Here is a 26,423-nt window from a genome sequence, read left to right as displayed (position 1 = left end):
GCCTGTGCCCAGAACAGGCAGCAGAGCTACCATGGAGAAGGTAAGGCAATCACAGCTCCAGCTTTTGGGTATAGATCCTACACGCACTGAGGTAGAGGAGCAGTGAAAGTTTTCCATCATGAAATATTCCATGGGGAGCTTAAACAATGTGTTCCTATTCCTCACTGCTCAGCCTCTAACTCATCAGTCTCCAGAAGCAGCAGAGTTCAGTGCAAGGAAAGGAAACTTCCAACAAATGCTCCTTCCTCTTCCCCATCTCTGCCTGCCTTCCATGCCAGGGAGGAGCTGCATGCACACATTTTCCAATGTACATAAATGCCAATGCATGGGTGTCTAAAACAGCCCAGAAGGACACCCAGAACAGTGAAGCTCAGCTCATTTTTTAACTGCTCATATTGATTGGATTCAGCCTTGCTGACTCCCAGCAAAAATGGGACCAGCTCTGTCCTCTTGCACGCCTAAGCCTGGTGCCTCAGAGCCCGGCACGTGTTGTGTTGTCTCACTGCTCCTCTACTAATTTAGTAAACCTAAAAAAAGATTGTGTTCTACTGCATGCTCTTAAGGATTTAGACCATTCTCCCACATTGTCTCAGACAGAGTCCTTTATTCTAAACATCTGAATATTCAGCAGTCATATTTCTAAAGGGAACCTGCTTTTAAGAGGACAACAATTGGAAAAAGCTGCTCTTCCTCAGACTTTGGTTTAGAAACTTCACAGCTACTCAACCAAGAATTTTGAACACTTCAAGACAGATATGATGAAAATTAAGTAATGGAAAATATATTCTCATTCAGGAGCTCAGGGCTAATTTCTGCAAAAGTATTTAATTTACTAAGTAGTAAAAATACAAAATGAGTCCACTGGATTTTCAAAAGCACATTATTAGTACCTGCTTAACTCCCACTGAAACTGGTAGCTACATGAGCACATGACATTATTACTGAAATTTGCTCTGCTGTAACATAAAAAAAAAAAAAATCTTGTATAAGAGAGATTCCAGCTCTTTTTAAAATTTTGCACTTAACATTTAACACCAAGTTTTACAGTTACCTTTCTTTACAGTACCAAATAGAGAACTGAAGGTTTGGAATGTTTAAGGAGCCTGTATTTTATGATGAAGCAGGTGATTTCATGTTTTATTAGTGCCCAAAATCTGGCGCTAAGGAGTTCTTCCCTCAAGCAGGTCCACACCTAGCAGGCAAAAAGCATGGTGAGCTGATACCATGGAAATAATTTAAATAAGAAAAAGGTATTAGGTAATTGGAAAAGAGATTTTATTATAAACAGTAGATTGCAAGAAAATCTTTGGGTCACTGTATTTTAAATATAATACTTTGTTTCCAAGTGTGAATATTTCTAGAGCTATGGAGGGTAAATATCCCTGTTTGCAACATGCATAACAAAAGAGGTTACTGTGCTGGTTCTGGATTTCAGTAAATAAATCTGTCATCTTAGATTTAACATACAGGCAGCCAGTGTGGATTTAAAATAAGAGTTCTTTACACCTTCTTGTATTTCATGGCTGACCATTTTAAGAAACAAACCCTTTACTGTTGTTTCTGAACACTGAATCTGCTTTTTCTTTCACCATGGACAGATGCACTGTAACTACGTGGTCATTAAACCAGGCACAGGGGAAAATGCTAAATGAAAGGAAAAAGCTGAAAAAAGAAAAGGGATTTCCCCCCCTCTAATTCACATACAACTGAAACTTCAGGAACCACTGTAGGCAGTCCCAATTATGTATTTCTTCTAACATGAAGAAATGTCATTTTCAAGTCAAATTCATTGCTATGCAGAAGTCAAAAAGTACACTGTGTTAAGTCTCATCTTTGTGTTGAAAATATGGCTTTAAATAAATAAAATCTCTATCCTGTGCGTAATAAAATTCTTATTCAGAAGAGTACTTCTGTCTAAAAAGAATGTGTACATCTATCATACTGCTTCAGAATGAGAAATTTTGATCTTCAGCCATGTTTAATGAACAACGAAGAGAAAAATCTAATACTGCTCATAGTTTCTACTCACAGCTTAATAGACAAAAGAATTATTAGATTTCTTGCATCAATATCAGAATGTACAACTTATGCACATCTGGCCATTTAAAGGACAACACGAAACTGGGTTTTTGCACCTCACCTTTATGAGATGCACATCACCTATGGTTTTATGAGGTTTGTTTTGGCCTTAAACTGTGACCTGCTAATAGTCTACATGTTTAAGTCTAGTGTGGCCTTGTAAAAAGTCATTGAAACAAAATTCAGATAGGTCAACCTCCACAACATTAGGAAAAATTACCCCAAATTTTTATTTCAGGATTTGAATTTGCCCTCAACCCCAAACCTTTGCTTTACAATACCAGGTGCCTACAGTTTCCATGGTTTCTGCCTTGTTTTCTTCCAGGAGCTATTTTTAGTAATCATTACTAATGAACTCAACACATACTGGGCAGTACACAAGGAATTCCCTCATTAAGCTGCAATAGTATTTGCATTCTATGTATTCTACCAACCAGGATTTTTTGCTTTAAAGAGAAAAGCACCATAAAATTCAGCTCGATGGCTCAGTCCTTAGTAAAATTAATAGGAGTTCAATACTCTACTGTTATGCATTCCTTTGAAAATGTTTACCACAACATCAAAAGGGTAACAAGGACCCTGAATGATTTATTCCAATATTTTAGAGAGCAAAGGAAAACAGACAGGAATGATCAAGAGTGGATTTCCCCACAGGACCCATCCCCAAGGCAGGCTGGGAACACACAGCACTGCTCCCTACCCTGGAGCAGCTCCCAGTGTTGTGGCAAAGAAATCCCACATGATGGATAAATGCACTGGCAAACACCCTACTGGGGTCAAAGCAGAGAGCAGTAGGATTTTGTTAGGAAGGTAAAACACAGCAGTTGGGAGGTGTCGCAGCATCAGCCACAGCAGAGGTCCCAGTCAGGATGGACGTGATACACAGAGCGTCACCATGGAACTTCAGACTGCATCAACCCATGCACAGCAACACCTCGCCACAGAGAAGGCTTTGGGAGCCTGCCCACACAGAGTAGCACCTCATCACTTCAGAAAGCTTCAAGCATCCACCCTTCTTGTTCTTTAGCCCAGCCTTTTATCCCCCTCATGTTCCTGCACTGCACCTGTGTGCCCTCTGATCCCTTTGGTGGTTGCTCAGCACACCTGGGCACTCCCTGGCTCATTGCTGTCACTGCTGCTCACAGCTGTGCCCACTGGGGATGAGGCTTGGCCACAGCCCCGCTCCCAATCACCACAAACTGTGTACCTGGAGGGAAAAACACCAGTTTAGGTCCTGTGTGTTTTTAAATGGTAGTGTGACAGTCTATTTTCCATGAAGGAGCAGGGATTACTGATTATGCCCTGTTTACTTACCCATCCCTTGCATGGCAATCCAGCCTCTCAGTTTACTGTGCCCAGCACAAACACAGAAGAAACCACCTCCCATTTCTACACTTGCTTGCCTTAAGCTTTTTTTCCAAAGGTGGTTCCCCCTCAGAACTGAGAAATATCTCCAGCCAACCACCTTTGCCTCAGCAAAACTTTTCAGACCACCTGGGCAAAGCGATTTTGTCACTCCAAGATATCAAATAGCTTCCACTGAAAATTCTTTCAGTACCAGTAACAGAAATGAAATTTTATTACTACAGCAAGGCACAAACACAGCACAAAAAGACAAAACAGGGCCATTAGCTCAATCTTTCTGCCTCCTCTGCATTATGACCAATAGTTTGCCATTTCAATCTATTCTACAAAATTTCTACCAATTACTGTGTTCCTGACACTGTTAAAATTTGTATTATTTCTTTTAACTGGTGTAGTGGGCTGAGTGCTGGCAAACCCAGGACAACTGGCCACAGATATTTATGGATATATTCCCTTCTGACCTGTATTGTGCCTCCTAACCACTGTTACTATTTCAGTTTCTCTTCCCCCCCCCCCCCCCCCCCACATTTTTTGCATTTTGCTGCTTTCTCTTTTGACTGCCTTCCCTTCCTGGGGAACAAAATATTTGGGCCATCCAAAAACTCTTAGGCAACACCTCAAAGAGCAGTTGTTTAAGTACATTAACCCACAAAATTTGCCAATGATGTTTTCATTTCTGGGGAATCAATCCAATAAATCACCAAACAGATTAATGGTATATGATATATCTGCATTCCTGAATAAACTGTATTTTTTTTATGTACATGACAATATGTTATGTTATATTTATGTATATATAAGATGATTGACCTTTCCTTCAATGACCACAGTCATCTATATGCAAAAATATAGACTTTAGAAGGTCTTACATCTTTGAAGTTTAGCATGAGTGCTTCAGGACATGCTTAAAATGCATTCCCCCACAGCAATAATGTGGTTTCTCACATAGAAAGAATCAGAAGGACAAAGTTTTTCACTTTAATGTTACAGCTACTCATGTATGGACTAATTCTCCTGTTAGAGGTTTGTGGCAGATTCCCCCAGACCCCTGTTCCCGATCTGCAAGAATTCCTGTCCCAAGTTGTGATGCTCAGATAGGCAAAAGCAATTTTCAGTTCAAATAATGTGGTCCCCTACCATTCCTTTCTGCCTTCAGCAATTATATGATTCATCCCTCTCAGGTTAAGAGTAACCCACAGTCCCTCAGGTGAGCCCAGTGTTTCAGCTGAGCTCTGCCTCTGCTCTCAGGGCAGCTGCTGTTACACGAGTGTAAACAATTCCATCTCGCCTGGCCACTGATTTAATGCACAGACCTCACTAAATACTGCTGAAGAATGTGCAGATAAACCGACAAAACCAGGTCAGGCTGGAAGGGACCCTGAGCAACCTGGGCTAGTGGAAGGTGTCCCTGCCCATGGCAGGGGCTGGAGTGAGGTGATCTTTGAGGTTCCCTTCTGACCAAACCATTCTGTTGTGGCTACCAATTATCTGTGCAATCGCACACCAAGAGAGGCATTGCTGCTCATGCAAATATCACATACTGGAGCAGGGAGGAGCCAGCAAGGTGTGTTTAATTCAAAGTGCCAGGAGCTCTGCCAGCAGGCAGAGCCCAGAGACCAGCACAGCCTGCAGTGACAGGTAGAGCACAGGAGGAGGCCAGGAAGATGCAGGGATCCATGCAGGGAAAACCAGCTGCAAATCTGTGTTAGGTGAGAGATGCACTGGGGCTGCCCAGTCAGACTGACCCAGTTTCACATACCTGAGTCCCATCCACATCACTCGATAACACAAGCCAGTGCAGACCCACAGGATTCAATCATTTCCGTGCTCCGAGTGGCAGCACAGGCTTGTGGCTGCAAGGATGAGGGTAAGGAACCTGTGGGGTGGGAAGCCTGACTTCCTCAGCCTGGTGCTGACTCAGCTCAAAGGCACTTTTCCACTGCCCCAAGAGATCCTCTCCCCCCACCCTCCTGTATCACCCACCATTTTATATTGCATTTCAGCCTGGTTTCCCTGGGAACGCACCTCAGGTCTTAAAAGAGTTGATGGGGTTGGAGCTTTCTGTTCAAATCCTGAGAAATTCTGTATTCAGGAGAACACAGGACATTCAGCTACAGATGCTGAAGGTGTTTCTAGGGACACTTACTAGGAAGAAAAGCTGAGGGAGATAGATACTAGAGTCTGCTCTAATATTTTTCTCAAATTGTTAAAAATCAAAGCTACATATTTCTTGTGTTCTCTGCACAAAAAGCTCTGAAGCTCTCGGTTTATACTGAAAGTATTACAAATATGTAAAATTTCTTAAAAATTATGGTTAAAAGTCAAAAGTTAAAAGTTCATTGTTCATGCAACAGGATGAAGCTGACAGGGCAAAAATCAGAAATCTTGTATCACTGGATTTACCTATTCTTAGTAAGTCAGAGATAAAGGCATTCCTTAGCGGGCAAAAAAAGTTCAAATGACATTTTAAATAATTGCTTTTTCTATTAGCAACTGCCATAGAAATTCCTTATCCAATGCAAACAAACCAAAAAGAAATGCTCACGTGCATACACGTACTGAGTAGTCAAGGAAAAGCTCAAATCTGAAATTAAAAAAAAAAATCTGAAATAGAAAAATTAAGATGCTGATTTGCTATATATTTTGGAGAAAGCTTAAAACTGATTGCTTGCCCTGGTTCCTTTTCTAAGAGAAAAATATTTTAGAAAAGATTAAGGGAAAATGTCACAGCTGGGAATCAGATGTCTGAGCACACATTTTCAGCTAACACACGGTTTAGCTATCTGCACACTTTAAGGGGCAGAACAACTTTGTTCTGCCACATGCCAGCAAAACAGACCAAAACAGAACAAAACAGAACAAAAAATGCCTTTCTGATGTACCACAGTGTCAGGCCACCACAGAAAAGCAACAATTTCATAGTCTAGATTTCTCACAGGTCAGAAACACCAACAATTTTCTCACTGAGATTCATGATTAAATGGGGAAGCAGAAGAATCAGGCCAGTCCCTTTGATCACTGACACTCAGTGTCAGGGTGACATGACCACAATTTCTCTAGATGAAGCCAGTACTGTCACTTTATGCTTTGAAGTATTTATTTCTGTTCAGCTGAAGGAATCATTGATCCGAAGCCTTGAATCAGGCAAATCTAGAAGATCACCTTACCTGATAGCATTCAAAATTATCAAGAGAAGCCCAACTATTTTCCTAGGTTATGAGAATCATTCCTCTAGTTTCTCAGAGGACAGACTTAGAATAGGTGTCCTATAAAGCACTGGTAGAGAACACATTCAGACTGTGGACTCCTTCCTATGGCAGAGTGTCAGGTGTATACCTGCTGGCAGTAATAAGTTAAATATTTAACGTTACAAATGCTGGTGGTGATGTACATATTTAAAACCATTCTTACTTTTGTGCAGAGCAATGATGTAAGCTGGAAGATAATTTTTCATCTCTGTTCAAAACTCTGCTGTGCAAAACTACTGTAACTACAAAGGACTTGGGGTTGGGTTGCTGTTACCAGGGGACAGGGGGTAGGAAGTTGTTCTCTGCAATTCTTCTCACCTTCCCAACCTGTGACTTCAGAAGTGGGACTGACATGCACTGAGAGTTGCCACAAGCAGGAGACTCTCATTACTTAATGCTCATACTGATGAAGCCCCACAGCAGCATCAGGTTATCATCCCCTGCAGCTTTTGTTCTTAACAGGAACTCTTACTACTTCTTTTATTTTAACTTTTTTTTTTTTTTGTAAAGTCTACCTTCAAGTATTACTGATTATATTCTAATAATTAACAATGTGTACTAAGTTGTTGCCTACACAGGATGACCTTGTACTGGAAGGCCACAAAAGGAAAAGGATGTTATAGAAGTAAGGTGACCACCAATACTTTCCAAACATTGAAATCATGTACCAGAATCAAGCTAGGTCTGCCATTCTAATGCTTGATGGTTGAATTATTTGGTGTATGTATTTTACATATTCTTCTGTACCATTTTGCTCAGTACAGCCTGGTCTTCCTCCTCCCCAGATCAATGAAAACACTGCATATCCTGTCTCACTGAATAATCCCTTAAACTCTTTGCCCGAAAGGTTTAACACCATCACACTTCTGAAAGTATCATCAAAGCCTTTTAGTATTGACAGTATAGAAAATACAAATTCATTTCTCCATCTTTATTTTCTGGACTATTAAAATATACACACTGAATTCTGCCTCACAGCCCTTCTAGCACACCAATCCCCACCTTTTTGGCCTCTCCTTTTCCTACAGCAGAATGCTTCACTTGCCTGAAATACATGAAAGAGAAGTATGTGACCACTGGATGATCTGTGTAGTTTAAATATAAGACAGTAAGGGTAACACAGCTGCCAGTTTCCAAGATACTGTTTCCATGGAGAGTAATTTATATTAACATCTAAAGCACAGGGGCATGAAAACCCAGAGCAGTGAAGCAAGGAAACCTACAGCTAAGAGAAGAATCAGTGCTGTGGAATCTCTTACATGAAGGTGATGTCTTACTCTAATGCCTGTTTAGAGAAGCCCTCCTGTCACATGAGTAAGTCTTCATTTGCTTTTTGAGGATTCACTTCACTGCCAGTGCTAGTTTCAGAGATTTTCCAGCTTCAAAGTTTTACTGCAGTAGTTACCACAGTACCCCAGTCTATGTGTCAGAGATACAAGGAAAAAAATGTCTGAAATTAAATCAGGTACATTAAGTAAATGATGTAAGTACATTGGGAAACTGTATTTTATAAAATAAAATTTTTGACATTTTGTTGTTATTTGCTGTTCTCCATCTGTAGGGACCATTGACATCTTGAGCTTTACAAACTTAATAGGGATTCTGGACAACTCATAGGTATACAGCCACATTTCACCATACCAAGAAGCTTGCTTAGCATATCTTCACCAAACAGTATCTCCAGGTGCAACAGCTGAAAGCCTCTGCTGGTAATACCAAAACACATTACACATGGTGTAAAGGGCATGGAACAACAACTGTCTTTTTTCAAACCAAATTGCATCAGGCCAACTATTCTAGAAGGAGCACAAGGAGTACAGTCTATTTGTCCTGCTCTGTCACCTGCCTTTCCTCAATTTGCCATCCTGTTGTTCTTTCTTCAGTGGGAAGAGCCTGGTGATCCAGGCCAGGCAAGAAATAAACTCAAGTGTGGCTTTCTTGGATATAATTACAGAAAAGCTTGATTAGGAAGGCACCTTAAAGATAATGTAGTTCAAATTCTCCTGCCATGAACACTTCCAGGGATGGGGCATCTCCAGCTTGTCCCAGCAACCTGTTCCAGTGCCACAATACCCTCAATGCATTCAGTCCTTTTCAAGCTGTGGTTCTGCAACTCAGCAGTTACTTTTTGTGGATTCTCATAAGATCCAGAAAAGCAGGTTCACACACACTGTGAAACAATCCTTTTCGACATCATAATCTACGTCTGCTATTGCTACTGTTTTCCTTACATAGCAGCTTTTCTTCTAAATCTTGTTTCCCTTTTTAAAGCATTTTCACAGAACAGTGGCTGCTGCACATCTGCCATCATTACCTTAAGTTCATGCAGCTCAGCCTCACCAGTTGTGTGGTTTCCTCAAGATGGAGTTCAGCTGATGAGAAGAAAGACAAAAACAGCAGAAAGACACTTACTGCACTTTGGGTGTAATACATTTCCATGCACATCTAGGTGAACTCACACAGGTATGTTTGTGTTTATAGTTGAGCTGATTTCTCAGAACCCATCTGAGACACTAAGTGGGAACTTCACTGCAGAGTAGGCAAATGTTGCCAACAACTGCCAATTCAAGTAAAAAAAGTTCTCATAACAGAAAAATGTGTTTTACACATGAGGAAAGTACTAAAAGCTAGGCTGAGTGGATTCGACATGAAGACCAAGAAGAAGCAGAGAGCAACATGAGCCTGCAGAGGATGTGCAGCACTTCAGTTAGGAGTTTAAATATATTACTGGGAAACGAAATGCTCATTACCATCTAAGGATGACTGTAAATAATTTGTTGCTTTAGGTGTTAAGATTTTGTTTTTTTTTTTCCCATTCTTTCAGTTCCTCTATCCCCTCCCACATACTGCTATTTTTATACATAGCCAACACTACCATGTCATTCTGTCATCTGCCACCATTACCCTTTTCAGACGGGGTTTTTGTTACTTCTAATCTTTATATTATAGCCAAGATTTCTGGCATTAGGGGAGCTGGAGAGAAAAGTGTTAAAGCACAAAGTCTTAGTTCAGACTCCATAAATGTAAACAGCAATTATGCAATATATGCTAATTAAGAAAAATCCCAAAATCCTTAACAAACCAAAACGACTACCCTGCTATAGGATAAGATTTCGCACATTTTTAGCAATAGAAAACATGCATCATTTGAAGAACTGACTGAATTTGTGAAAAGTAGAAAAAGGTGATTTGACCATTTTGTTTTTGCACATCATCCCATGACACCAGTGCTCCCAGTCCCACATGACAGTGTCTGTCAGAATGATATATGTCACTGACAAACCATAAAATACAAACAGCAAATCAAATATAAAGAGGTCTGCAGGTGGAAAGAGGAATTATGGCAACAACTCTTGGCTGCATACAGCTGAATGACTACAACCTTGTAAGATGCCTTTTTCAAATATTGATCCAATTATCAACATGCAAATGACCAAACAAGTGTCCCACTGGCTCAACATATAAAAATAATTCATTAAGACAATGATACTTGAAGGGACAGGTTTATTGTATCTCCTACACCTTTTCAGTTCTGAGCCGGTGACCAAAGCAATAATGAATACCTTAATCCAGAAAACATTTACAGCAAAACACAATGTCTTTGTGCTGTTAATTAAAATGTTATATGGTTCTCCTCCCTTCTTACATCTCCAGTGATCCTCTAACTTTGCAATGGTATTTTCCATACAGTAGTGCTGAAAAAACTAAACTAAACACAACATAAGCCTAAATAATAATTCATTTTTTATTACCTGATATAGAATACCTTGCAAATAAAAGACACTTTTCAGATTTACTGACAGGTACTGTATTTTTTGGCAACCTTGGAACAAACCAGAAGAAAAAGCAAAGAATTATTCTATAATCATGAGGGAAAGAAACATCCACCTAAATGTAGAGGATTCATATGGTAAAACTAAAGAAAAAATCCACACTTACAGCAGATTTTTTTTTTTTAATTCTTAGTGCAAGAAACATAACCAAGTTAATCACAGAATCAGTACTAATTAAGAATATGGAAAATTCTCCTATACAGAGGTAGAGTCCAGTGCACAAGGCTAAAACGATATTCAATAGTCTAAACAAGACTGAGCCAGGTTTTACGGAATCCACTTTTTAAAGTATCAGACTGTATGTACATACATACAATAAATAGACTATACAATCTTTAAAGTAGTTTAATAAACTTCACAAAAATTATAGTAGATGCATTGATATCTTTACATAATCCAAAGTTCATATCTCTATCACCCAGAAATGGATAAAACCAATATTCCTGATATCAAGTTAAATGGAAAATAGTTTAGCAAAGTGTTGATAAATCAAAATATTTTACATATTTTAAAGCCTAAATTTATGCTTATAAAGGATGAATTTCAAATGCTCTGAAAATGTTCTTTTTGATACTATCTGTAACGAGGTTTCAAATGCTGTAATTTTTATAAACACTTGCCTTACATTCCATGTTCAAGGGAAAAATGGACTTGGTTACTCACAGTTCTGATGCATTGGCACAACAAGAAGTGATGAGAATTAGATTATTTTAATGGCCCAAAGAACATCAGGAGGATTGATGGACAAAGCCTTCATGTCTCAAACTAAACAAATCACATTGGAAAGCTAAGAGAAAACTGTTTGGTTTCACTGCTTCCATGCCATGGTGCCTCCCCGCCCGGAGGCTCCGGGAGCCAAGTGTGCATCTCTGGGCCCCCAGGGAGCCACAAGCCCATAGGGCTTAACAAAACAAACATGGAATCTTCGTGGGTTACAACAGTAGTGCACAAATCAGGGACATCTGCTGCCATTCCCTTCAGTGATAGCCACAAGGACAGATTTCAGGGAACTGAGAGCTTTCAGCTGTATCTTTCTAAACTGTGCAAAAAAAAAAAAAAAAAAAAAAAACCAACAAAAAAAAACCAAAAACAACTGGGGGAAAAAAAATCACCCTGCAGTGTTATGAAGCAAATATGCTTATACTGACAAGTTATTTTGTATAAAAGGTTCTTACAATTGCCAAGGGGGGGAACATCCACAGTAAGAGCGAAATAATAATAGCAACAGAGGAGTTTCATAATCCGAGTTGGAAATTATATTCACAGTTCAGTTACTTTTAATTTTTATAAGCACCTACACTGAAAAACATGAGGGTTTGTATTTTAGCTTCCAAATCAAATCTCCTTGTGACAGATACCTTGTTAAGATTTCCATTCTGCTCTTCTGCAGGCCTTCTCACAGGAACAATTTTTTTTGTTATTTTTTATTTTATATAAACAGACTCACTTTGATTTAAAGTAAACATATAAAAATTGAGAATATTGCTTGCAACAATGGACCTGGAGGTGAAGGAATGAACTTTTCAGGCCATAAAAAAAAAAAAAATCTCCTTCAAAATGGATGAATTCTGCTAAACTTCTAATGTTATGAAAATCTGCAAAAAGGATCACAAGATCTGTTGCAAATTTCAGAGATTTGGCCCAAGTCTTATCATCATCATCATCTCAAGACTTTAACAACTGTATCTTTATATTACATAAAAATAAATGATTCCAAGAACTCAGGAAGGCACACACACCCAAGTATACTATAAATAAAACACATAATGAAATTACAAAGATCTTCTGATCCCTGTACACACTTTTGGTTCAGCACTATGGTCAAGTTCTTTCTTTTGAAATACAATAAAAGGCATACAAGAAATGTAACATATGCATAATAATTAATAAGAATAATGATAATAAGACAGGTTACAGAGAAAAGTGCAGTGAAAAAACCCAACGCTATTTATTCAGGGGCTTGTGCTACTGTAAATACAGACTTCGTATTTCCGGCTGTGCAAGGGGAAGAATTTATCCTGGGAAGCAGCAATGAGGAATGCAAAGAAAACAACAACAACAACAAAATATATTAAGGGAAACCTTTAAGATGGAACTCTCCCAATGTCATTCCTCTAGTGCACAGTCATCTGACTACATGGTTTTTTTTCATGCTGCCATTTCCCTTCATGAGTACAGTATAATAGAAAATGGCAGAGTTCTTAAATATTTTTCTGCCTCTACTTCATTTTTTTTTCTTCTTCCAAGCACCTGATTTGCTGTTTCCTCATAAAAGTGTAAAGCTGTTAGTGGAAGTGAGAAAATAATTGTTGCTGATCTTCTCTCCCAGACACCGATTTCTCCATTTCTCCTTCCGTTAGGTATTTCACTCGTGTGCTACACAATGGGGAGGCACTGTAAAGGCAGCTTGACAGATTTAAAAATAAAAAAATCAAAAGTCTTTTCTTCTTTATCCCCCCGCCCCCAGCCCACTCTGAAAAAAATGGATGGATGAAACAGTACGTCCATAGGAATATTCCAGTCTCCTCTGTTAGGAGATAATTGCAGGGGACCATCTAACCACAGTCAGATTGTCAGCACTGACCGACCGCTTCTTTGCAGCTTTCCTGAAGTCCTTGTATTTATCTTCACACAGGCGAGAAATGGCCTGCAAGAAAAAAGATTAAAACCCTGAGTGGCACTGCCCACAGCTGTCCAGGTAAAGCAAGACTAAATCCAGATTTCTACATACAGGTGAAATTACAAAAGTCATTTAATTAAGCAAAACTCATAAACACATGAAGACATTCTCCTCAAATCCTAGTTTGCATTTCATTTGTCTTGGAAGGAAGGCTTGCATTGCCTCACATGGCAGCAGAAGGACTGAGCAGATCCCAAGCCTTTCTTTTGCAGGTGAACCATCACAAACCTCACTGAGGGAGCTGACAATATTTATCCACTTCTACAAGGTAATTGGTGTATCATCCTTCATAGATGAAAAATCGTGGAAAACTTAATAAAACAACTATAGAAACTGTAAGTGTATTTGGAGAATTTAAAGATTGGGTGGCTCCTAAATTTTTTATTTCCTAAAAATCTTGTAGTAATTATATTTTTCTCTGTCGAGAAATGATCTTGCAGAACACACACCATGCTTTGCCTCCTGAGCTGATGTTAACTCACCTTTCAGAAGCAGATGATCATTCTATGTGACCAAGCTATCTTATATACTTCCACAGGGAAATGCAATTCATATTCACAATAATTAAATTCATGTTATAAATATATAGTAATTTTTAAACCTTTTGAAGAGAGAGACAAACATTATTCAAGTCTCAATTCCTTTTATGCTATAATGGAGTTAATGTTTGATGTTTCTTCTACTGATTTTAGCCAAGTTTAAAAATAGTATTTATTATGGACCTCACATGCATGAATTTACTGTTCCCTAAAATAGCCTATTAGAGTTCATATGGCTGGGACAGGCTGTGGTTGGCATCAGCAGAGATGTTAACTCTGGCAATCAAACTGCAGAGCTGCAGAGAAAGCTCACTGCAAGGAGTACTCAAGGTCAAATTCAAAAATACAACAAACTAAAGCAGCATTTTTTATTTACTCAGGAACACTTTCAAGTTGTACCTTAAGATGTTTAATAAAGAGTACTGTACAAACAAACACAGTAGAAGTGTTTGATTATAACACAAGGCATTACAAATAATTAAACATCCTGACTCCATGGTTCATCATTTCCTCTCTTGATCTTTACCTCTATAGCACAGCAAACTGTAGCAGTGAAGAGTCCTTTGATTTGAATAGTCCTGCAAAAACCAGGGCCAGATATGGCAGAAGCACACAACTCATACATCTGAGTTCACCTAAAGCTCTGGTCAAGCCAGCCACAAAACATCATTAAATTAGAAAACAAAACAAAACTAAGCAAAACAAATTCAAGCCCCAGAACAACATAAAACCTACCACCACCAAGTGAACAGTTGCTACTTTTTAGTTGAAAACTGCAAGTATTCATATTGTTTCTTAGACCATAACTTCATGCACTTAAAACCCCTTAATAAAATCTTATTTAATTTAACCAGGAACTTGATGGACTAAGAGTTTCCACAATTCAATCAGATTTAAAATTCAATAGGTTAAAAATGTTTATCTATGAAATAATGTGCCATGGCATGACGAAGGGGTGTACTTAGGTGGAGCTCAACTTCTTTCAGCTGCCAAATCAGACTGTTACCTTAGGCATCCAACAGTCAGAGAAGGTAATCACTTCAAAATTGCCTGTGTGACACAGGAAAATTTCTGTTCTGGCACTTGGTCAGACAAAATGAAATGCTGCTTGGAAGTGGCACCTAATATTTGGCATCTCTAGGCTATGCTGATGAATCATATGGATAAGAAACACACTGCCATTTAAAGCAGCTCTGTATCTAAAGATGCCTTTTCATCTGCAAGTAAGTTAGAAAATCAACATTTGGAGCATACTTGGTAAGGTAGTCAACTTTAGTATAACGTGGAGAAACAAGAAAAGCAGAAAATTGTAAATATTTACTACTGTCCTTCAGTTAAAATAAATCAAAATAGTTATAATCACCTTTCTATCATCTGACAATTCTGTTGCTTTTATTGCTAGAAAAAGAAACCAATTTTTGACAGTTGCAAGGGAACATTTCTCATGTCAATCAAAACATTTCTAAAAACCAGCAACACTAATCTATCATGTGAAATTTTGTTGGACTTAGCTGTAATGAATGTATACATACACATATATATTCTTCCATTATACCCATGCATACAAAACCAGTCAGTTCCTCTGCTGAGTTGTATGACTCTTGTAAAGATTCCATCATTGGAAGAGGGGACAAGTAAGGAGAAAGAAGGCTGGAGAATGGCAGTAGTAGTAGTAACAGTAGAAGTAGCAGTACAAATTTTGGCTGTGTGCATGTTTGTGAAGGGCAGGAAAGCAGCAGAGCTGGTTATGGGCTCACAATCAGGAATGCACAAAGGCACTGTGAGTGCTGCACACCCTCCAAAAACTGACAAACCAGAGAAAACTGAGCAGGGACAAACAGCAGGTAGTTGTCCTTAATTGATAAAGCATGAGAAAAGCACAACTGGTTAGTCCTAAGACCCAAAAAGGTGAGTTTTGCTCTGTTTTGCTCTTCCTTTTCTTGCTGGCTTGGAGGGTTCTGAACATACAAACACACAGAACTGAAATCAAGTCACTGTGATACTGGAAAGCTGAAGAGATATAAAGACACTTCTCTGCTTGTAACTTACATATTTTGCCCCTGGTTTTGTCTGTTTGAACCATGGGACTGTATCTCTTTAGGGTCAGGAAAACAGCACATATTTCAAAGGGTTTGAACTATGTGCTCAAGTACCATCCTAACAATGAAGATCTCAGACAACATCAGTTAAACTGGGAGTGCACTAATGAGTGCTCTCAGAAAATCTAACCTTGAAACAAGCACAGTGCTAAGATCACAGCAGCAATAGGACAGACACGTTTTGTCTACTTAACCCAAAGAGCAGAATCTGACTTTTATCTAGCTCAGTACATGGGAGAAAAAACAGGTGCACGAGTAGGAAATTGTGAAATAGTGGATTCAGGCTGGACACCCAACAACCTTCTTGGCAGGGAAAATTCTCCCATATTAGAAAACAGGTCGGGGGAAAGCAAAGGAAGCCTTGACATTTGACATAATTAAAAGAAAGAACAAAACACACTATAACATATGCTGTCTGGTACAAACAGCATTGCCAGGTGGACACAGTGGATGATCTAATGAAAGTTTATTTGCCATTTTTAACCTGCCTGATTCCATAGAACAGGAGAAAAAAAACAAGAGGGTTCATAAAAATGGTTTCTGGCTACTAGGTGGACTGGTATAACAAATCCAGGACACTTCAATCCACAGATAATTAAAAGGTAAAAAAAAAATTCATTTTATTTTGTCATTTAAAAGACAAAGCTGCTTTTTAAGTGTCAATTCTGAGAACATTAAATAAGAGAAAACATCCACTGCAGATGCTTCAGAAAGTGATGTAATTTCTAACAAGTACTGCAATCTCTCGTAACACCTCTAAGCTGATGGATCTTGTCCAGCATTTCCCTGTGGTGAGGTACATTTCTTACTAGCCTTGTCCTTTTAGGTCTTTTTAGGATGTTTTTTCATCATCATGGGTATGTCAACTTCATGATGTTTGCAGAAATCACAGTGCAGATTCTGCCATGTCAGATCTAATACTTCTGCTTTAAACATAAAAAAATAGATTTAAAATTCAAAAATAGCTAAAATATCTTACAATATAGCTATTTCTCTATGCAACACCTTTCGTGATCTCAAATGCCCTAAGTTGCTTTAATCTTGGCACTGAGCAAGGTCTTTTTAGTTTATCACACAAGGCAAATCCTTCCACTGCATGAATACATTTGCTGTGAGGCTCGTGTCTTTCATCACAGACTGCAGCTTTTCTCTCAGTATCAAAAATATCACAGCCTGTGCGGTACTACATCTACTCCACTTGACAATCCAGGCAACTGTTTTAAAACAGAACTCTGGTCTGAACAGCACACGAGAGACTACAGAAGTGCTGCAAATGCATTTTGATGACTCTTGGCAAGCTAAATGCTTAACTGTGTTCAGGGAACTGGGCTATAAATTATGCTGTCAAGTAGTTTCAAGGGCACACTAATGACAACAACGTACTGCCAGGGAACAAGGCAGTTCCCTTCCTTCTGGCCACAGAATATAGAGGCACGGAGGTGGCAGACCAAGCTGGTTCACAGCAGATACTCCTCCTCTACCCTGAAGACATCCCCTGGCTAGCAGGGTTATTTACAGCCAACTTCTGCTGGCATGCCCAATGGGGAAATGTTTAATAATACAGATTCATTGAAAAAAAAAATCCATTAGTTCTTTTTAAATATGCCCTTTCTTTAAGCTAGTACAGAAGAATAAACACTATTCTCTGGCTATTCGCAGTCATTTCCCATTTTTCTTTTCTTCTAAGGTTTTAGGAGCTATCATTGTTACATTCATTTGTAACCTGCTGTTATACATTGTCTGTGACATAGATGGACAGTTTTAAGAAACTGTGGGCTAAATCAAAAAGTAATTCCCTTAATTTTGATATATGTAATAGCACTTACAATCAAGACTCCCATAACTCAGTAAAACACCTCTTTTCAAGTAAGATTACAATCCAAATGAATTTTTATTTTAATATTCTCTTTAATAGAAAGAAAATCTGATGCAAATTTAGATCACACTCCATACATTCTTATGTATTCCATGACATTCTTATTGGAGCTACCTGTGCAATTTAGAAAGAATATTTAGAAAGAATGGGAAATAAATCTTAAGTGAATTTTTCTTTGATTCTTTCTCCACCACTTTTAGCTCCCATTAGAGTCACAAACAAGTCAATTAACCTTCCCACGCACCATTCCCCCCACAAAACTGTGTATAGAACTGCCTGCCTGTTCTACAGGAGCACTAGCAATTTCAGAACATGCAAAGCTCAGTCTAACCCACAGGCAAACACCCTCCAGTGTAAAGATGTTATGTAATTAAAGAAGTGTACTCTTAAAAGCAGCCAGTATCTAATGAAAATTTTCAAAATTAGTAACAAAATGCATACCCAGTGCAATAATGCCCATATTTGAAAAACATATCCAAAAAATTAGGAAAAATATGTTGCAGTGTTGCAAAGGACCCATAATTAGCTGATAATTTCACAGTGGCCAGCATTTCACAGGTCCAGACCATCCATTCCTTCTGGAATATGGTATATCCACATTTCATAAGCATTCATGACTTATTCACTGAAGGTGTGTGCTCATTTCCCTTCTCCCTTTACTAAGGAAAACACCATGGGAGATAACAAACTTGGATCCACATGAAACTGAGCACTTGCAGAAGAAGAACGTGGAATGGTTATTTTCAGTAACATTTGTTAATATTCTGTCATTTAAGGTGGATAATCAGTTTTAAGAATCCAAATGAATGAACAACACTAGACTGTGAACACAATCATTATAAAACTTGTGGGTACTTTCACAAGGCCAATATAGACAACTGCAACTGAAATGAAATGGAAAGCAAGGTAAGGTATGAAGCAAACTGGGTCAAAAAGCTGTCCCCCCAGCCATGAATACTCAAAGCATAAACAAAACCATTATGAAAATCAAGTTCATGATATTCTAGTATCTCATGGGAATATCTGGGAAGAGATAGGTGAAGGCACAAACAGCATAGAAATTCCTAATCCCTCTATACATTTAACATTGAGCAATCTAAAAATAATCTTACCTCAAGTTTATATGCCCTGTCCCTGCTGAGGGGCTCCAAGGGAAAACTCAGGTTATTCGCTTCTGCCAGGGAACGCAAATCAAAATAATACTTGGCATAAACACTGGAGGGAACATTGATATTGAACTGTAACAGCTCAAGAAACTGGCGTTCCAGCTCATTCCTGTGGAAAGGAGATAAACATGGAAACATATTTCAGACTGTGCATTCTGAATGTAATTTTACTTTAAATTGCAAATGGTATAAACCAAGTTCATTTTTTATTCTTGCCATATGCAATTATCCCAGCCTAAGGTTTGACCTTCTCTACCAAGTTCTATTGGTGTACTCACACCAATGAGGAATATGAGAGATGCTGCACCTTGCAGCTGCTACTGCAATGCCAATCAAATCCAGATACAAGTTTTGCTAGAGAAAGGGCACCTTCATCAGCTTAGCTAACACAATTCTGGAAAGAAAATCTAGCAGGGAAAAAAAAATCTCGTAGTTTCTGCTTTACCTCCACTAGGTGGGTCTGCACACACAGCTATGCTATAGCAACACACACACCCCTGCCCTAATTTGTCAGGCTCTGCTCATAAACGCTGCAAATTACTCTAACCCATAAATTACTGAAGAACATATTTGCTCCCTGCAGCTCTTCAAAATCAATTGTTTAGAATTAGTCATAGGAAACCTGAGTTTTTCATCATACTCTCTTTATGAACAGAATAAAGCAATTTTTCCCTTAAAGGTGCAACCAAAATTCACAGTGGTGCTCACATGTTTTCCAGCATCTAAATAAAACATGTTTGCCAAAATACCTGACAGGAACACAGCTCCTATATGAGCTCCCACCATGTAAAACTTTGGTATACAAGTACATTATTACCTACACCAATACATTAAAAAGTACATTGAGAAATAAGCCAACAAACAAAATTAAGGACTGAAAATTTTCATAAATTGTTCAGAAATCCTACTTAACACTTATGCAGGAACATTTGATACATTCAAAACAGCACTTTCAAAATATGAAAAATAAAAAAATAAGTGGGTGGTGGAAGTTACCATGTTTGCTGAAAAGCCCAGAGACTGCACTGCTGTGCTACCAGTGGGCATTGGCTGATGATTATATTGTCTTTAAGTTACATTTTTACTGCCATGCAAATGTGCAAGGAATATGAAATGAAAGTTGCATAGGTAGCAGTAGATGAGGAAGGATCTGAAGATAAAAAGTACTGGTACAGTAGTTTTTTAGCACTGAATTATTTTCTCCTTCTCACTCTTTACCCTTATGTAATTCTTACATCACAAGCATTGTCCTTCCTTATCCTCACTCTCTGTGCCAAAATTCTATGTTTATATAATGATAAATGCTAATTAATACTAAAAGACTAACTAAAAGCTGGATATTGAGTCTTTGGCTTAAATTCACACTGTTGAAGATTCCAGTTTAAAAATCCAAGTAAAAAAATGTCTATAAATAGAAACAATATATTATCTTTACATGCCAAGATTGTACATTCTGCAAGCTAAGCCTAAAGTTCTATGTTAATTGATAATATAAAGCCTATTTTACCGGCAGAAGATATTGGCTGTACCCTATTTGAAGAGCACCCTCAAAAATCTCAAATACACAGCCTCAGTTTCTTATTATCCCCTACCTACAAGATCTCAAAGTTGGATCAATAGATTAGCTACAGGTCAGAAAGGACAAAAACATACACATATTTCTTACTGAACTTATGTAATTTAACTAACCACATACCCTTCTTACCCCATACATCTCCCTCAGACTGCTTTAGCATGTGCTTTCCTGGGCCACTCCTCCGAAATTCAGTGTAATGCCACATACCTGACTGCAGAAATTCAATGTAGTGCCACATGCCTGACTGCAGATACCAACTGCACTTCAGTACTCCCAAGTTCTCCACTCACTTTTAGGCACAGTTCACTGCACTGATGCTGACTTATAAAACCCTGAAAGGTTTGCTTGATGCTTTGCAAGATACACTTATGCTGGATGATTCACACAAATTGAAGATTTTGACTTAGATCTTCTGTCTTACTAATACAATGAAAGGCCCTGTCTTGCTTAGAGCCAGACATTTAAAAATCATCATACTGTACTGTCCCAGATAACTAAAATATAAGAAAGAAAAAAAAAATCCACCACATTTCAGATAGAAGGGAAACAAAATTTGGAAAACCTAACAGCAGGAATATAAGCACCAGAATCTTTGCTGAGGGATTCGCACAGAGCCCTAAACACAAAACCCATGAACTACATCACCAAGTACATATAGAGAGCTCAGGTTCCCCAGAGGCTTCTGGGTTTCCAGTTTGTGAGAATCCTAAAATTTTTTAAGGAAAGGCTAAGATACTAAAAATTCTTGAGGACAAGGACTCATCATAGTTTGGGAATGTGCAGTGCAGGAAAGGGCTGATGTGAGCACAGGTCTGCCATGTGAGTGTTGGTGTTATATAGCTCAAGTGCATCTTCTAACAGTAGTACCATCACATATGTTTGTCAGAAACAATAATCTCTTTTTCTGTTTCTGCCTTCAAGAAAAGCCCTGAGAATTATCAATTTCAAACCTCACATTTATAACCATTCCTGTTTAATACTGTCATATGGCACAGTCTAACCTGTGACTGTGCTTCAAGTTGTTCAGCACTTCAGCTCAGGTCCCAGCTTCAGGAGCACTTTAAAAGCACCCAGATTTGCCTTGGAGGAGAAGTGAATGGAGGGAGACCCCTACTGCTACTGAATACTCAAAAAGTAGGAGAAAAGGATCAAGAGAAAAAGTAACTTTGCAAAATCACTTAGATTCCACTCAGTCAGTTAAGGAACCATTAGCAAATTATTCTGCATGGAATAATATTACACACAGAAACGTAAAGGGCCTGATTTTGGTTCTTGTTCATCTTATCTCCCTCTTTTATTTTAGAAACCTCATTCTGTCTGCATTTTTAACATCTTGAAAACTAATACAGGATACTGGGGGAGGGGGGAAAAGTCAAAACCCAAAAGCATCAATTTTAAATAATGGCAAGAAATAACTGGGTGTTCATCTAAAGGTCATTAAGATAATTTCCTTTCCTGCCTTACATGTCTATTTATGTCTATATGGAGAATGAGCATGACAGTAAATTATGCTGAAGTGAATACATGCACGGTCACTGGATATGGGGAATTTTATCAAAGCATACATTTAAATATTTTGTAGATCTGTTTTCATTATTGTGCATGAATATCCAGTGGTAAAATACAACTTCAACCAGAAAACAAAAATAATAAATGTCTTCTGTGTAAGCAGCTGTCAAGCCAACCTCATGCCATCTATCAGCATTCACCATGGTTAGAAAAAACACAAATATACAAACTTCATACAATTGATGAAAGAGCTTCCCATCACCCTCACAGACACAGATCTTGGCATTCATTGACAAAGATAAACAAACTTCACTCACATGTCTTCGACTGTGATATCCTTCAGGATCTGGCAGTAGTCCACGTTCCACACTGCCTGGTCATCCCAAACTTTAGATGCCAGTAGAATTGCCCCCAGTACTATTCGCTTCCAGTTTGCTGGACAAATATCTATCTCTGCATAAGTTAAGAGTCTTTCAAGATATACCTGTGGAAACACATCAAAATCAAGTCTTGATCTATTTTGCTACTAAGTAGAAATGAAAAAGAGAACTATTCCCATTCCAGCAATTCTAAAACAGTAGGCTGTTAAAAATGCTTTCAAGATTATTTTATTATAAAAGTTGTAGTTTTACATACATGGCATGCTAATGCAAGGCTCAAAACTGGGTGTGACAAAACCACTTTAGTTGGCCTTTCAAGAGGTCAGACACCAGACTCCTAAATAAACCATTTCTTCTTTAGCTGATTTCCCCCTGCCTGTCATCCTAAAGCTGATGTTAATGTTATGTTATAATACTGTAAAACAAAATATCACTAATTGTTAAAAGATTTATTTTCCTTCTTAAGGAAGTCAAACTATTATTTAAGAACAAAATTCTAAATTATGTGCCAAGCCCATTAGTGAAGACGGAAGTTTGACTTTTTATTTAGCAGATCATTCTGAAAATATTTTGATATATAAAATCTGTTATGGTGAAACTGCAGGAACACGAAGTTCAGTAAGAACGTGGCACATGGATCTCCCTGATGTATGCACTATCTGGGGGTTCTGTGCAAAACACTGTATTTTGCTTTCCAAACAGCCTGTGTAAACAAGCTCCTTACACTCTACATCGTACAAGGCAATTTGTCAACTTTGCAAGCAAAACTGCTCCTCAAATAATGAAAATACAGCATTCCCTGGAGTCATCCCTGGGAAGCAGAAAACTTCTTTACAGCAATACACTAACGCTGGGAGCTTCATAAGCAGAGAGCATATGGAAGCTGTAACATTACACCACTCAAATTAGCAGATGAACTTAGCTTGCTTCACATCAATACAGAATTTGACTCTCTACTGTTAATGCAAACCTTTTAAATCTCAACTTTTCACATTCAGTTTTAGGAGATATATAGTGAATACTCCACATTTATAGTAGATAGCTAGCTAGCCAGCTAGCTAGCTAGCTAGATAGATAGAAGCATACAAAAATCACAAAATATATATTTTCTAATGTACAGCTCTAGCTTAGAAAGAGAGAAAAGCAACACAGCTAAGTAAGGATTTTGTGGGGGCTGCAATTCAAAGGCACTTAGAGAAGAAAATGTAAACAGTTAAGAATTATATTGCAAGGAAAGACATAGAATCATAGAATAGTTTGGCTTGGAAGAATCTTTAAAAGCCATCTAGCTTCAACCCTCCTGTCATGGGCAGGAACATCTTGCCCTAGATAGGTCTCTCAGAGTCCCATCCAGCCTGGCCTTCCAGTGATGGGGCATCTCCTTCTCTGGGCAATCTGTTCCAGAGTCTCACCACCTTCACAGTAAAAAATTTCTTCCTAACATGTTGGGTTAGATTAACCTCTTCCAGGTTAAAGCCATTTGTAGCCCTTGTTCTATCACTAGAAAACCTCATAAAATGTTCCTCTCCAGCTTTCCTGTAAGCCTTCTTCAAGTATTGGAAGGCTGCTGCAAGGCATCCCCAGAGCCTTCTGTTCTTCAGGCTGAACAGCCCCAGCTCTCTCAGCCTGTCACGGGAGAGGTGCTCCAGCCCTCTGGTCAGCTTCATCACCCTCCTCTGGACTTGCTGCAGCTGATCCATGCCCTTCTAATGTCAGAGACCCCAAAGCTGGATGCAGCACTCAGGTGAACAGAGCAGAGGACAGACTCCCTCCACCTGCTGCCCACAGTGCTTTGGATGCTGCCCAGGACACGTTTGGCTTTCTGGGCTGCGAGAGCACACTGCCAGGCCATGTCCAGCTCCTCCCCAGCCTTCTTGGCAGGGCTGCTCTCAAGCTATCCTCTGTTTAGCCATCCTGCATTTTGTCCTTGGGATTGCCCTGACCCACATGCAGGACCTTTCAGCTGGCCTTGCTGAACTTTGTGAGTATTGCACAGGCCAGTCTCTCGAGCCTGTCAAGGTCCATCTGCACAGCAGATCAAATTACACCTCAGTAAAAAGGCAGCATAAACTTGCCACTATTTTTCCACCAGCACATACTTGAGAAATCCAAATTAAAAATTAAATAGGAGTTTGATGAGACTCTATTCCTACACCTACTTCATTACCATATTGATGCATCTGCCAATAGCATGTTGAGGGTTGTGAAAAATCACTCTTGCTTCCCTGGTGAGAACTTGGGCTTGACTCCAGATACACTGTTTGCTGGAACGAGACTCTTTATCATACTTCAGTAAAACTGAGGATCACAATCAAGTCTCCATTAGAAAGGCACTTAGTGTAGCTTTCAACTCCTTTCTTGAACATGCCTTAAATAAGCATTTATTTTGTTCATTTGCTGTGGTCTCCTTTACCCAGTCTTGGGTTTTAATTATATTCAAGTAAGAGAAGAGAGAAAAAGGCCAAGACTATTTGCAGCAAACACTTGCTAAATTTAATAAGGTCCTCAGTCAGTGTGAGAATTCACTGTAATCTAGAATTTGTGACATCGTCAGTGTACCTTTGGGAGACATTAGTGTAGGTCTTCAACTTTCAGTCAAGTTCACCCAGCAACACACAGTCTTTCTTCTAGCTCTCTCTGTGTCTCTCTCCCACAGGGAACCCACTGACTGCAGATCAGGAAATTCAGGCTGGTACACACTTGAGCTCTTGCCCTGCTGATGTGGAGCAACCTCATAGCAGCAGCACACACAGAGCCAAGAGAGCTCTCTCCAATGTAAATGTGCCCAAAGTTCATTATTTCTGATAAATGGAGCTGGTTCCATTTCAGAGCATTTCCATATAGAATGCCCTAGCGGGACACAGTTCCAGCCCACAATGTCCCATGATGGGATATCAGAGTAGGACAGGTAGAGTCTGCCATGCACTCACTACTGCAGGGGTGCTTCTGGCTGCTGCTGAGATGTGCTGAATCAGGAGAGACTTTTGGAGAGCAGCCAGGTGGCTCTCAGCCTGTTTGAAGAGGAGGGCTGGTGGGGTGGTTAATCACTACGCTACTGATCCCAAACAAACTCACTGCGGGTGGGAGAACACCACCTGCTTCTGCTGGCAAAAGCCAGTGAGGCTTCCCACACACAGGGAGGCATGCTCCACCTCATTTAAAAAAAAATCACTGAAAATGTTGGCCCTGTAATGGTAAACGTGAGATATGGAAATATCATTTGAATGCAATTATGACTAAACATTAAACAGTGTTCTTAAACACAAGGGTCATTTTCTTAAATACGGGTTTTGTATCAAACAGGGATTTTGAGTATACTATATGGTTCAATGTATTTTTCTCTTGTAATGAATTTCACTGGCCTAGTTTTCAAAAGCAAAACACTTGCTACATCTTCATTAGAACTAGCTGCTATGAAGTAATATAATAAAGCTGAATTTTAAAAGGTCACAATAGAAAAGAATATTACAATTTCCACCTCAGAATGCTGGAATAAATTGGCTTATATGGCAAAAGACAAAAAATGCAGAAGAAACAATGTGGAAAATGTTTCTTTCCTTTTTTTTTAAACATAAGTCTAAGAAGTATCTGTCTTTTTGATTATTTTGACAGGTGTTCCTTTATAGAACTAGAACTAAAGGGCTTTTAGAGTCTAGAGGTTAAAATATTATTTACCTCCACCAGCTTTTAACAGCTGTATCCATGCTCAAGAATGGAACCAAAGATTAAAACAAATTGAAGCTGTTGCACCATTGTTACTTTTTCCCAATCTGCTTCATCCTTTGCCATGCCTGAAAGTAAGCTTTTGAGGCAGAACTTTTCAGTACTTCTCTATTAAACATTCAAAAGCTGAATTCTCAGAAGACTCAGATTTAATTTGCTTTAACAACTTTTTCTGCTCAAGCACTTTCATAGCATCCAAGAGCCATCTTCATCACATTTATCATTGCTCACTTAGCTCTGACTGTATGTATAGATATTTTTTATAGGATGATAACAAGACTACTTATACAGATTAAAGTTACTGATGTGACATGAGCAAAAACTTTCAGTGGTTTCAGTCAAACAACACA

The 26,423-nt window shown here is 38.8% G+C and overlaps 1 protein-coding gene across 3 annotated transcripts in view; it reads right to left on the bottom strand.

Annotated features, from left to right (window-relative positions):
- Positions 1–10,179: 10,179 nt before the first annotated feature.
- Positions 10,180–26,423, bottom strand: part of CCNY (cyclin Y) — a 118,565-nt gene continuing 102,321 nt past the window's right edge. For all 3 annotated transcript variants that reach the window (XM_021542913.3, XM_021542915.2, XM_021542914.2), the window contains 3 exons: positions 22,288–22,454; positions 18,832–18,994; positions 10,180–13,172 (listed from right to left, as the gene is read on the bottom strand). In XM_021542913.3, the coding sequence (XP_021398588.1) occupies positions 13,056–13,172; positions 18,832–18,994; positions 22,288–22,454 (447 nt within the window). In that variant the 3' untranslated portion in view covers positions 10,180–13,055. The remainder of the gene's footprint in view (positions 13,173–18,831; positions 18,995–22,287; positions 22,455–26,423) is intronic.

The sequence above is a fragment of the Lonchura striata genome, chromosome 1, assembly GCF_046129695.1.
Source record: "Lonchura striata isolate bLonStr1 chromosome 1, bLonStr1.mat, whole genome shotgun sequence".
NCBI lineage: Eukaryota > Metazoa > Chordata > Aves > Passeriformes > Estrildidae > Lonchura > Lonchura striata.
This window is presented reverse-complemented; position numbering and strand designations above follow the sequence as displayed.